This window comes from Sphaeroforma arctica (assembly GCF_001186125.1).
Source record: "Sphaeroforma arctica JP610 unplaced genomic scaffold supercont1.368, whole genome shotgun sequence".
NCBI classification, from domain to species: domain Eukaryota; class Ichthyosporea; order Ichthyophonida; genus Sphaeroforma; species Sphaeroforma arctica.
In genome coordinates, this window is record NW_014040190.1 from 67992 (window position 1) to 81786 (window position 13795).

The 13795-nt window shown below is 41.7% G+C and overlaps 2 protein-coding genes across 2 annotated transcripts in view; one reads left to right on the forward strand and one right to left on the reverse strand.

Moving 5' to 3' along the window:
* SARC_05656 (hypothetical protein) overlaps positions 1-7229 on the forward strand; it is a 7844-nt gene extending 615 nt beyond the window's left edge. The window contains exons 2-15 of the mRNA XM_014300490.1: positions 876-1140; positions 1301-1372; positions 1470-1592; positions 1773-3394; positions 3509-3629; positions 3888-4152; positions 4394-4974; positions 5159-5257; positions 5457-5539; positions 5726-5906; positions 6133-6319; positions 6429-6571; positions 6658-6777; positions 6918-7229. Coding sequence (XP_014155965.1) covers positions 876-1140; positions 1301-1372; positions 1470-1592; positions 1773-3394; positions 3509-3629; positions 3888-4152; positions 4394-4974; positions 5159-5257; positions 5457-5539; positions 5726-5906; positions 6133-6319; positions 6429-6571; positions 6658-6777; positions 6918-7196 — 4141 coding nt within the window. The 3' untranslated portion in view covers positions 7197-7229. The remainder of the gene's footprint in view (positions 1-875; positions 1141-1300; positions 1373-1469; positions 1593-1772; positions 3395-3508; positions 3630-3887; positions 4153-4393; positions 4975-5158; positions 5258-5456; positions 5540-5725; positions 5907-6132; positions 6320-6428; positions 6572-6657; positions 6778-6917) is intronic.
* Positions 7230-8662: 1433 nt separating this feature from the next.
* SARC_05657 (hypothetical protein) lies at positions 8663-12660 on the reverse strand (the record flags this gene model as incomplete). Its single annotated transcript, XM_014300491.1, has 9 exons — positions 8663-8875; positions 9023-9223; positions 9546-9692; positions 9896-10043; positions 10744-11082; positions 11191-11585; positions 11746-12035; positions 12182-12237; positions 12551-12660. The coding sequence occupies 9 exons, from the start codon at positions 12658-12660 to the stop codon at positions 8813-8815; spliced, it is 1749 nt and encodes a 582-aa protein (XP_014155966.1). The 3' UTR covers positions 8663-8812.
* Positions 12661-13795: the final 1135 nt, after the last annotated feature.

The window sequence follows — 13795 nt, forward strand, 5'->3', positions numbered from 1 at the left end:
ATATTCCTCTATGTTTCTATATATGTATCTATGTATATGTAGATATATATACATGTATATATATATATAAAAATGTGTGTGTGTGTGTGCAAGTATATATATATTATATATATGTATATATGTGTGTGTTGTATATATATATATATATATAGATTTGTTGAAAAAAATGAATGCATTCAATTTTGTAAACGGAAGCAGATAGGTCATCATGTTGCGGTGATATGTACGTGTGTCATTCGTTAAGAGTTTTTATCACATCTTGTGATCTCGAAGTTATCGGCTACATATAGACATATATACTAGAACTCCGTAAAACAATCTATATCACATGTGAAATCTTCGATTTTTCAGATACACCTATATGTATTTATACAACGGCAAGCACGTTCCCCTATATGAATACTTCCAAAGTTATACTGAAATGAAGGCTTGTCTCCGGTGAGATACGTATGCACATGTGCATACAAAAGGCCTGCTAAAAATCAACAGATATTTCACTATAAATGATGAAAAAGTTTATATGGAAGTGAGTTCTGTATTCAAATTTTGTTTCATGTATCTTTTTTGATTCTATGTAGAACATGCAAAGTTTTGTATGTATTTGGCTGTCTCGTGACACAATTAGTGGCAATTACACATCATTGTATTATATATGTGCTCATATATATATAAACCGATGTGGGAATGTACACGTATGGGGACTTCCCCCCTCTGCAGTTAGGAAATGTATGGCGACTTATCAATAGCACGTACTCCTTATAATTCTTGGATTGAAATACTCTGTAAAATGTCGCTTAATAAACAAGTTGGTTCCATGCCCAAAACAAGTACAAATCATGTGAGTAATACCTGCTTCGCATACCTTACATCATCAGTCATGGACGTCAAAGTCGCAATGATGACACAGAGGGCAGATTCATTGGTAACGACCGAGATGGGGACGGTGATGAGTCCGCCGATGACTACGATGCAGCATCATTCACCGACGGGAGTAGAACTCAACATGCAAGCTCAGTGGATGAGGCCCAATACTATCAGATGCAACAAGAAAAGGAAAGGCTCGAAGAGACTCTGACAACATTGAACGAGTCTCATCAAGCAGAGATGGCGCAGCTTATGCAAGTCATATCGTCTTTGAAGGTATTCGTTTGCCATGAACCTTATTTTAGCCTTCCTTTATAGGCTCATAATGAGTAAAGGATCCTATGTTTGTTGCAATTTGGTTGCACTCGTACAAAAGGTTTCGTACAGTTTTCTATTACAAGAAACCTTACTATTTTTATTTTGCGGAACTTCACAGGCGAAAAGCGAAGCTGCGCTAGTGAAGGTGGAGAATTCAGCATCCAATAACGATATGCAGTCACTGATAGAGGTATGCGAATGTTAATAGCCATTGTTGTATTCGAGCTACCATGGACAGGCCTAAAATGTGTGTGTAATGCGATGTTCCATGTACATTGAATATGCAGGTGCTTCAAGAGAAGCTAGGCGAAGAGGAATCTGCCCATGAGCAGACACGCCGAGATGCTCAAGCTGAGCTGGATATACATGATTCGCAGCTGCGCTCACAAATCAACTCCTTGACGGAGGAGGTATGTTCGTTTCGTTTAGAAATCCCGGCTTCCTCCCCCACCTTGGATCTGCATTTTGGTTTAATATCATATTTCAAACAATGTATCGTCGTTTCGCTTTGTTCTGTCCTTTTTAGAGCATATGATAGTTCTAAAATTAATGCACTTCGAATTTTTTTACTACTGACACTCCATTTGCAGATCAATGCTCTCCAGATCTCTAGCGTGGGGTCTAACGGTGACAAGCAATCGCACGAAGCAGCTCAGTCCCAAATTGATGGACTCGTGGACACAATACGAGCACAAAACGAAGTCATCCTAGGTCACGATAAACTTATCTCTGAACGGGACGAAATCATGCGAGAACGCGATAGATTAAACCGTGACCTTGCCCACGCTCGCGCATTATGCAAGGCCGCCGAAGAGGAAGGAGACACTTTACGAGACGATCTCACGAAAATGCAAGATGAATATGAAGCTAAGATTGCAGCAATGCCATACGTAGAAGAAGACTCTGTCGGAGGGGCAATTAATGACGATATAAGCACTTACAAAGAGCAGATGGTGCAGTGTGAAGCGGTGTTGAGGGACACCCAAGCCTCTTTGCAGCGAGCAAACGAGGAGGTCAGGAGCTTACGTGAGCAGCTCGCATCGCTACAGAGTGCTCATGACAGCCGTATCGCCACGCTGAGCGGCGCTGAAACCAATCATGACCGCGTCCGCGCAGAGTTAGAGAATTTGCAAAACGAGGTACATGTTGCAAATGCAAAAGCAAGTGCATCTGAAGAGGCGAATGCGCAGCTGGAGGCACAAATTGCTGAAGCACAGGCATCTGTTGAAGCTGGGGTGGAGGCTAGAGGCAATCTGTTGGCAAAGATTGCTGCCATGGAAGCCGATTTTGGCGTGTATACCTCAGAACTTGATAACGCGAAGGCAGATAAAGAACGGCTACAATCAGAGGTAGAAAAAGTACAAAAAGAATTGAATCATGCAGAAGCTGAGAAGATCGACCTGCGATCGAGACTGACGCACCTTCGAACCGATCTGGAAGGTAAACTCGCTGCTTTGAGCACTGCAAATGCGGAGGCCAAAAGTCTCCACGACAAACAAGTAGCAGATAGTGTGGCTATTGCTGATGCTCGGCGTGTAGAGTGTGATAATCTACGAACAGAACTTTTGGAAGCACAAAATGTCGCCATCAAAGCCACACACTCAGAAGTTGGTTCTCAGCAATCACAGTTGGCAGAGATGCAACCGGCCCATATGCAGCAGGAATCGCTGCTTAGAGATCCAGTAACCAAATCATGTGTTGCCTGTAGTGCATCGGATGAACAGTGCCATATGTTGCGTGCTGAGTTAGACTCCATGTGGAATCGAGCTACACACCTAGAAAATGATGTACTTTCCATGCAAAATATGACCGCCGAAATGAAAAATATCTACAATGAAGCCAAACAAAGGATAGCGGAACTGGAAAGTGAACAGAAAGAATTTTCGAACGCACTACGCAACTCTGAGGCGAATCGTGACAGTTTGCATTTTGAGCTGGCGGAGGTACAGGCAGAACATCAGCACAGCATCGAAGCCTTGGCTAAAGCTAGAATGGAATATGAGAATCTGAATGAGACGAGAAATTCGCTGCAGACTGAATTCCTGAGTCTTCGTACCGACTACGAAAAATCAATGGCAAGTTCAACCTCTAGCAAGGAACATGCAGATGCCCAAAGAGTTGCATTATCGACAGTTGTCGAGGAGTATGAGAACAAGCTGGGTGCTATGAGGAACGAACAAATTGCTCTGGAGAATTTACATCAAAGTACCATGTATGTATATACATTAGATTTTATTTCTAGAAGCAGCGTATGTGAAGTATTTGGTGCTTCCTCGTGATCGCATTATACCATACTCAGAACGCGTTCGGTATCTTGCCATTTTAGGGCTAAACTGCAATCGGAGATTGATGCTAAAACAGCAGAAGTAGCAGTACACCAGGAAAGATTGACTAATCTTGAAAACGAGACGCAAACGAGCCATACAACGACTAAAAATAATGAGGAGGTATGATTAATTCCCAGTCTATAGAATCTGCACTGGCAGGCTCACTGCATACATTTGCACCATGTGTACTTGATCAACTCCATTTGCGAGGACATGCATGTTTCTTTTAAGCTTGCCTTTAGAATATTTGGGGAGATCGCTTCTCTGCCGTGCACTTGCTCATCACTCTAATCAATTGTCAAATCCTCACGTGCATCGTTGTATACTTCAACTGCATTTCCTGAAAGATTAAAGTACCCTATCTATTATGCTCTGCAGCAGCTGCAGGCGACGATTCAGTCGTACGCCACGCAAGTTGCTGACTTACAGAATATCACGGACAATCTCTCCGCGACGATCGCTGACCAGCAGTCCCGTCTGGAGCAAAGCCAGCTCGAAATGGAGAGGTTACAGGGTCTTTTGGTGCAGAAAGAACAAGAGTGTTTCGATGCTGAACAATTAAAGCACACGGAGGTCGCAGCTCTCACAGACTTGCTGTCTCAGAAAGATGGAATAATACGGACACAGGAACAGCACGAGCGAGGTATCTTCAATTTTTATTTCTTTGCTACAATTTTTATTTGTAACGTGAAGAAGTCAGCTATACGCCAGGTTTATATTCTCGTTGCATCTGTGCTACATTTCAAAAAGCTTACTGTTGGCATGCATTATCGTGCTAAACTTATGATATACCTTGAACTGTAAAGGCGGCCGTGCAGCAGCAACTCCAATAGTGCACATTCGGCTATGTTTTTGTGAGACCTTATTGATATTTTTTTACTCAGAAAGATCAAATGCCGAGGAAGGCACCCAAGCCAGCATGTACAATGATGAGATTGTTAGTTTACAAACAATTATACAATCAAAGGATGATGCTTTGGTGGAAATATCGGAAATACTAAATTCGGTGCTCAGCAAGGATGTCGATGTTAGCAATACAGACCAGATCAAAATGGAATTAGCGGCGTTCATTCAAAATCTGGAAACATCAAATTATCAAGCTGAAATGAGACTGGGAGAAATGGAGCAAAACATGCAAAACAGAATTGATGGTATAACACAGGCGAAGAACACAATAGCCGAGCTGGAGCAGAAGCAATCTACTTTACAGGCGGAAAAATTGGAGATGCAAGAACATGCCCAAATAGCGAGAAGGAGAATCGACGAGTATGAAGAATTGACTTCATCACTGAAACAGCAAGTGATAGGTATGAGCACCAATATTGCCGCAGATGAGGCTGCACGCGACTACGTTGTCGATCTGGAAGCGAAACTGAAAAAGAAGGATGTGCAGGTACTTAGACTGCAGGAGCATCTCATGGAAAGGGAGGATGCTCACACGAGCGATGCATTAGAAAGGGAAAAGGTAACCAGATGTTGTAGCATGTATGCTGTGCGTTGTGTATACACCAGCTCACTCGTCGCAGATTGATGAATCTTTCGAGGCGGTTGCACTATTTAGCTTCATAAATGATGCGATAAGTGTCTGTAAGCTTCAACTCCTTCAACATCCTATAGACGTATTTACGTTCAGCATCTTCAATTCTTAGGTCATTGAAGATCTCCAACAAAAATTGAACAACATCCAAGAGAGAGTCGCTGTTCAAAGTGAAGAATCATCATCATCAACTCAGCATTTGGAGGCACAAGTACGTATAGTGTTCTATCGTTTTTCATTCTGATGTTCATTGCACCCTAGCTACTTGTCTAAGTCTGCATTCATCTCGAATATCTTGGTCAGATGCCCAATTTTTGTAACAGTGGCAACAGAATAAGAATCTCACTTGACAGTTCGTGAGCTGATATTTATTTGGAATTCGACGAATTCGTTTTAAATGATGATCGCAGGTGTTGGAACTCGCTGCTCAACTGGAAGTGGCTGTCAGCGAGAACAATGCTCTGAAGGAACAGTTGCGTTCTATTGAAGCAAGGTGAGGTGGCATATATTCTTCGAATTGTATTCTAGTGTCATACACGTATTCACTAGCGTATCGCATACCTGTCTACTGAATGGTATATTGGCTCCATAGTGGTGAATACTTGCTTATACCTCGCCATTTGAAGACTCAACTGTGGTGTATCTATCTACTATTGAATTGATTCTTTTCATGAACCAGCCACAAACAGCTTGAAGGTTCCCTCAAGAATTTGCGATTGGTAATTGCATCCAATGAAACGGAAAAGGAAGAAGAGCTATCTTTAGCTACAGGGGGCCTAAAAAAGTCTATTCGAACTTTGGAACTCGAACTTCGACAATGCAAAGAAGAAATTGCCATGAAAGAAGACGAAGTAGCTAAGGTAAATTGGTGGCAGCGTGCGATGTTAGTGCTAATACAAAGTCACAAAGTCTGCTTTTTTTTCTTCTTTTTTCTTCTTCTTTTTTCTTCTTTTTGTAACCCGAACTTCTGTAACCATAGCATACAATGAGCGATCTCCAAATCGCTTCTAGCCTTTTATTCGTGTCACACTAATTTTGAACGTATTATTGTCATTTTTCTCACTGTTTTATAATCGCTGACCACAGGGGCAAGCCGCCCTGGAGCAACTTCAGATTGCACACCATCAGCATCAAGCGCGTGCCAGTGTCTCGCACACAGAGAGCCTATCCGGAAACACTGAACAATCTCTCGAAGATGAGAACATGAGTCTGCGGCTGAATCTGGTGCAGTTGCAAGACCAGCTGGCATCTTATCAGGCAGAGCTGGCAAAAGGTATTGACGGGTTATACCCGAAAACTGGTGTTGAGCTTCAGTAAATGGATGTGTATCCCTGCCCTTATTCCTAATCGAAATTGTTTTTTAAAAACTGATGTAATTACAGGCTTGATGTCAGCCGAGAGCGACGTAATCGATAAAGGTCTCATGCGGAACTTCATAGTTCAGTACGTCTCATCTGGGAAAAGCAAAGACACTATGCAAGTGATGGCGAATCTATTGGATTTCGACGCGAAGCAGAAAGAGCTGGTGAGTATTTGTTTATTCTTTTTGCTATCATGTACAACGATATCTGCAATCTACCTTAACTCATCCACGGTCTATTCCTATCCCAGACCGGTCTTGGTCCACCTACTTCACTGGCCGGTAGAGGACTGAGTTACTTCGGGAGCTTCGTTAATCCTGGACTAATCTCTGCTCCTGAGCCGCGGAGGCCTTCAGAGGTCCCTATACAGGTATGTCAACGAAAAGTGCAATCTATAGCTCAATTAAATTCAACAAATTTCAACCGATATTCATTTTATCTGACAGAGTAGTGATGATAACATTTCAATTTATAAAAATTACTTATTGCTTCTTATAATATCTATTGCAGTCGTTCGCTGAATCCTTCGTTGATTATCTGCTCGAGCAAAGTGCGCAAGTCGAGCGACAAGCGACAGCACCCCCCACAAGGATAAAAACAGCCAACGGACCAAATCACAGCTTAGAATCCCGCCCACGGGGACAACCTCAGGGGCCAACAACTCAACAGCAACAAGGCATGGGCAATTCGGAGAAGCTCACTCACCTGCCTTCAATCCCAACGGCGCGGCAAGATGGTCCGGCTAGTCTTGAGCGAGTTATGAGCAAACCTACGGACACTAAATCATAAAGTGATGATGCTATATTCGTGCTTCAATCGAACACATTCTCTCCGCCCTCATCCGTGGCTAACAAGATAGCGGTGAACATCAGCATTGCCTTAAAGCGCCGCTCGATGCCACATGATGTATTTGCACAGTTTTGACTACTTATGAGTGGTTCATAACCTTGACCTACCCTGAAGTCAGGGTTTGGTACGATGGATTTTATTTGGGGTACATGTGGTTTTATACTGTGTGCTCGCTATAGAAGTGTACGTAAGTAGACCTATTTCGTTTATATGCCATTATTGTATAATTATATCGTGGATGTAGCCATTGAACTTCCGCGGTCGTCTTCTAACCTGGAATTCAGGAAAATTTAAGTGGATCTTTTTGCTTCACGACTTATGGCGGCCTGAGGTCTTTGTCTTTGCTTTTAGATGCGAGCAAGATTTTGACAGTTTTTTTTGCCAGGGACCCATTGAAATAGTGAAACATCGACTGTAGGCTACCAATTGTTGTGGTATTTTCGATTCAGGTCCTTGAGTAAGATATATTTTGAATGCTGGGATATCAATTGGATAATTTGTGTATTTTTTGACGGCGTCATAACAAAGATAGTGCGAGATCGACTGGCGAACATCATATGCTGATAGTATTAGGGATCGCTAAATCCGGTTGCGAGTGCACCATGAATAGAACACCATATAGCTTAAATCTCACACGCAGTTTGTTCTTATTTATTTTCGCGCTAAAAAAAACTAAGAAATATGAATTATCTCTCTTATAAGTGCTATACAATATGTAGTACGTCATTGTTCTGCTGACATAAACCCGTGAAAAACACAGTCCCCACTACACTGATGGACCACAGAAGCTAGCGGACGAAGAGACTGGTTCGGCATATGCCAACTAAAAACACAGTCCCCACTACACTGATGGACCACAGAAGCTAGCGGACGAAGAGACTGGTTCGGCATATGCCAACTAAAAACACAGTCCCCACTACACTGATGGACCACAGAAGCTAGCGGACGAAGAGACTGGTTCGGCATATGCCAACTGTGTAGAGCCATCAGTCGGATCTGAAGGTATTCAGAAATGCATGTGATCAAATGAATCCCTTTTTCAAAAGTGCAGAAGGAATTCATGTGATTGAATGAATACCTTGGTCGAAATTGTACGAAAAACTGCATATGAAATCAAATGAATCTTTTCTTCAGAAGTGCACGAAGAATTGCGTATGCAATTAGATGAATACCTTCGTCGAAAGTATATTTCGTTCACAGAAGTCTGGCAACATTTCAGTACTATACTAATAAATTCGTGTGTTTTCTATTTTCTGCTGCACTTTGACGAAGACAATTATTCAACAGACGTTTACGCAGACGTACACACAATGATGGTTGCTGCATCTCCGAATTGTAAGTGTTCGTTAATGTCTGTATACGAGTCACGCGACACAGATACATACAAAGGGATAGCGAATATCATTCAGGTGTAGTATATTTATTTTATTCACTGTAATCATTTAGCGTAATCTAGCAACTTTCTTTTGTTGTATTCTAGAAAACGTTCATATGTCCTTACGTAGTCTGCAGCTCAAGCCTGACCAATCCATTTGATTCATACGATTCATACAAAACTACTTCAAACCGCCCTCTGAGGCTACACCTTCGTATATCCGCCTTGTTTTCTCGTTTTTCCCCTAAAATGGACAAGATTTAATTGAATGATTAGCTAGGGAAAAAACAATTGGTTGTGAGCTTCACTCAATTTATGTGTTGTACTGATCTTTGCAAGCAACTTCTACCTGTTCCTTATGATGAAGAGAAAATTGGGAACAACTCTATACCTTATTGTTGTGTTTTCTCCAAGGCTTGCCAATCGGACGGCCCAGCTCATCCCGCTCGATCTCCTTCTGCTTGATGACAGCGTCAGTTCTATACTTGGTCATATTCGATGCATGGGCTGACTTTCCCGAGGTTTTAGACTGCACAGCGTCTAGAATTTTACCACCCTCTGTCTTGTCGGCATAGTGGTAATCTTGGTTTCTCTGTTAAACAATCACGAGCACATATAAAATTAAGTGTTAAATCGAGATAGCGCATAATAGATATCAAGCCTAGCCCATTGACTAATCAGCCCTCGTTGCACACTTACCGCCCTAGGACTGTGTCGACACATTCTTGCAACTGAGTGAAATAATCACAAGGTGCAATGTTATAGCCCACAGGATATAGTAGTTGGCTACATGGCAACACGCACAGTGACATCAAACGTTGTATATTTATGCGCGAATATATATAAATTAACAACTAATATTGAGCTCCTCTCCCGTATATTGTCTACATTGGCCGTGAGACAAAGGCACTTACCGTGATACCGGACGTCGAATATAGTGCAGATGTGTCTGCTTCTGAATAATCGGTGTCATCGGGTCCACTTCCCATATTCGGTCCCAAGTGCGTATTGAATGTTTGTTCATCTACAGTGGGGGGCGGGTGGCAATACAACAACTTTCCCTGTTAAAACAAGAATGGCATTGATTAGCGGATCCGTTGTAGTGTATTTTTTCATACATGCAATTTGCTTGTAGAGAGACATTCACCATTATTATCAGCTTGAACAATTCCCAGATCTCGTCGTGAATAATAGTCGCATTTAAGTCTGATGTAGATCACCATCTCGTCCATATAAGGCCAAAATCACAACGTTGCGCACTCACCTTGACATAATCTTTAAGTAAAATTCTCGCAGATCGCTGAATATCGGGTAAACCATGAGCGGTCATGTATCCTCTGTGTCGTCCATAAGAATGTAGTACTTCATGCGAAGTAGGTAAGCGGTCACAGTTGGGGTCGTCGGCTGATGGTCTGTGTTAAGTTTGTGAATGGTGTGGGTGAACGGCTTAACAAATTGGTTTTAGTAAGAACATGCAAAACTCAGCCGAGAAGCGATTACTGAGACTATACACTACGAGGCTCAATTGGTTCAATGAATGTGATTCGCTCACCACCAGGAAACATTGAGAAGCATCAAATGGTAGCGTCCTGGCGTAACTAAGCGAGGTCATTTCGTTGGATAAAATATTGGTAGATGTTTTCCTAATATTACGGCAAGACATGCAGGCATTTTATTGCACAAAAAGGTACTTTTCCTTCTATTTCAATATTTTTGTATCAGCATATTGCGTGATTTATACGATCGACCACATGCATGGAAATAGTATTATTGCAGTATTTTCACCAAGCTTTGTATCTACTTCAATACCAATCGCTCAAGTACTACAATAAAAATGCTAGTTTATCGCAGCAGACAATCCTGAGTGACTGTTTGTGCATCTGGAAATTAAGATTCTACGCGTCAAATATAACTTCTGGAGGCATCATCAACGTGCATACGCGCAAACACTAGATGGTATCCAGTGCATTCATGTTCAAGTGCAAAAGCACCCGCTTGATACTATAGATATGAGCAGAGGGCGGTTTAACCAATATTTAGATTTACAAGCGTGAAAAAATAAGTGGTGCAGTGTACACCTATAACTGAAAATTATATTACAAAATCGCTTACTTGATTATTTGTAGGCCGTAGATCTCCTCCAAATCCTCTCGGCGTATTCTTTTCGCTAGCAGAGTCATTGGTGGAATGGGGTCTCTCAAATGATCAATTGGGAGAACACCATTACACGTCAATTCAGCTTGTGTAGCCACAAAAGACGGGAATACCAACCCAGGACAATCACACAGCTGCAGATCGTCTTGGAGGATAAGAGTCTGAAAATGCTTGGTTTTACCGGGTGTTGCACTCACAGATACTTTTTTAGCACCGCATAAGGCATTGATAGTCGATGATTTACCTACATTAGGATATCCAACAAGACCTACGGTTGGCAGGCGGTGCTCCCCATGTCTGTGCGAAAGTGTAAACGTGACAGAAATATTAGAAGCAGCCAACCAAATGTCCCAACATACATGCTGAATTCGCACAACTGAATCTTTCAAAGTACAATAATCATACCGATCAACAGGAGTGTTATACATATCCGGGCAGCCTGCCTTGAACAGCTCAATTAGGGCTTCCGCATCCAACACTTGCAATGGATCGTCAATGATATTTCCTCTCGGAGCTTTCGCCTCTGTCTCTGTGTCACTGTCTGGATCTGCATCGTTCGCCTCGCCCGCAGCAACCTTGATGGCCGCATCAGTACTCTTATCATCTACAGTGATTCTCTGCATCTGCTCTTCAACAACATCTAACTCCTCGTCCGCGCTCCCGTCGGAATCTAAATGATTGGGTTGGAGCCTATTTCGCATCTCCTCTGCTTCGGCGATAGCTCTAGCCTCTCTTGCGGCCTCTTCTTGTTTCTCGGTTTCCAGATTCGCCGACCAGAAACAGAATGGAATGCCTTGCTCCTGCATGAAGATAAAGATGAATTTGTGAATGATTCAAAAGAGAGCAGGATCGCCGGTTTTCCTGAGTGCTGGCGTCATTTGTATACAAGTGTTCCAATGTGTCGACTAGCTTTTCCAAAATCTAAAGTAGGAATTAAATGTGAGCGCTCGGTGTACTTACAGTTAAGTAGTCTGCCCAATGGAGGCGTTGTGCTTCCGTCAACATATCGGCCTTGTTTATCAATAATAAAGAGTTTTTCGTGGGGTCGACCTCCTTGACGTATTTGCCGACATCCTCACAAAAGAACAGTAGGGGATTACGAGCATCTACAATCTGTACAATAAGATCACTACGTTCTACCACGCGCCAAAGTTGCCTCCAGACTTCCAAATTCTTTTCGAAGGGGGTTAGGTGTATATGGTCTTTTCCTTGAAGGGTGGCAAGGCCTCTTCTCCATTCGACGAATGACCCTGTGTGACGACAAAGACAATTAATTGTTTAGTGTACATGCTGTATGGATTGTATTAAAGATGACACGCATACACGTACACTCCGGTCTCCAGTCTGACCTATGACCGATGCTTTTAATGCAAAATACGGATTGTGAGTTTCATACCTCGCTCACTCTCTTTCAACTCACTAGCGGTCGTGTCTTCATCCCACTGAGGTCTCCTGTGGCGTTAATGTCAGATCGATGTAAGCAGTTGCACATAGACAAACGAAGCTTCATGATTTACAATACTAGGCGCAAGTCATGCATACCAAGGCCCAAAATGAAACCACGCACACATATTCAACCTCCTTTTATGGATACAGTCGTGCAGATGGCCATCCCCGTATCAATTTGTACATGTACTTAGAAACATCACACGGATATCGGAGTTCATATTTGATTGGGATCGAATTGAGCATCACAAACTTGTGTCTGCTCAGCGACATTACTCTACTAATATGTTTATATCGCATACAATACCCAATAATATACCTGGGAATTCGGAGCGAATCTTTATTCTCCTCTTGGACGGCGTGTTGTGAGATTGAATCCGATAATGACAATACAACTGTCTTGGGCTCATTCACCACCTTGACGTTCAGCTGCGCAGGATTGAAAAAAGTAGAAGAGTGAGCAATAGATACTTGAAAATATTGAGTGATATACGAAAACACGGGACAGCAGACGGAATGTGTACAGTCGGGTATGATGGAATATCTTTAGGTGCAAACAAGTGCTGTCGAAATTGACACACTCACTCTACTTCTGCGTGCACTTAAACTAGCTGTGGAGCAGGAGCGCAGAATAACACGACCCCAGTGACCCAACCAGACTTGTGAATTCTATGAAATAATCTTAATACTCATTTCTAACCTAGACCAATATTATAAAAACATTCACTGAGAAGACTCCATCCAGGCATAACCCTTGCCGACCGATACATTTAGAGCGGGTGACTGTAGTCATTACCGATCCATACAAAATAACCCGCATTTGCCAGGCACTTCAGAATTGCTATGCTTCAACATGCAACGAAATGAGCGTTCGTTTACTACAACTTTCATGGTCGCTGATGGTATTATACACGTGTGAATGCGTTTCTCAGGACTGCATGTAATTTTTAATGTTTTCAATAGGAGTGGATTCACTGTAAAAGTGCCAGTGCAGAGATCCATGTATGTGTCTAAGTACGTAAGTAAGTAAGTTGTAAGTTGTAAGTTGTAAGAATGTATGTCAGTTATGTATGTATGTATATATGTATGTATGTATGTATGTATATATATATTAATAAATAAGTATGTATGTATGTGTGTATGTATGTATGTATGTATGTATGTATGTATGTATGTATGTATGTATGCCTGCATGCCTGTATGCCTGTATGTATGTATATATGTATGTATGTGTGTGCGTGTGTGTATGTATGTCTGATTTATATATGTATGTATGTATGTCTTGTGTGCATGACTGTATGTATATGTACATGGTATGCATGTATGTACATATATATGGATGTACGTAAATATACATTATGTTTGTATGGAAGTATGTATATATATATACGTATGTATGCATGTATGTAAGTATGTATGTACGTATGCATATATGTATGTATGTATGCAAAGTATATATATATTATATATATATATATATATATATCTATGTATATGTGCGCGTGTGTGTGTGTATACTTGTATGCATATATATATATATATATATATACACAGATATATATAT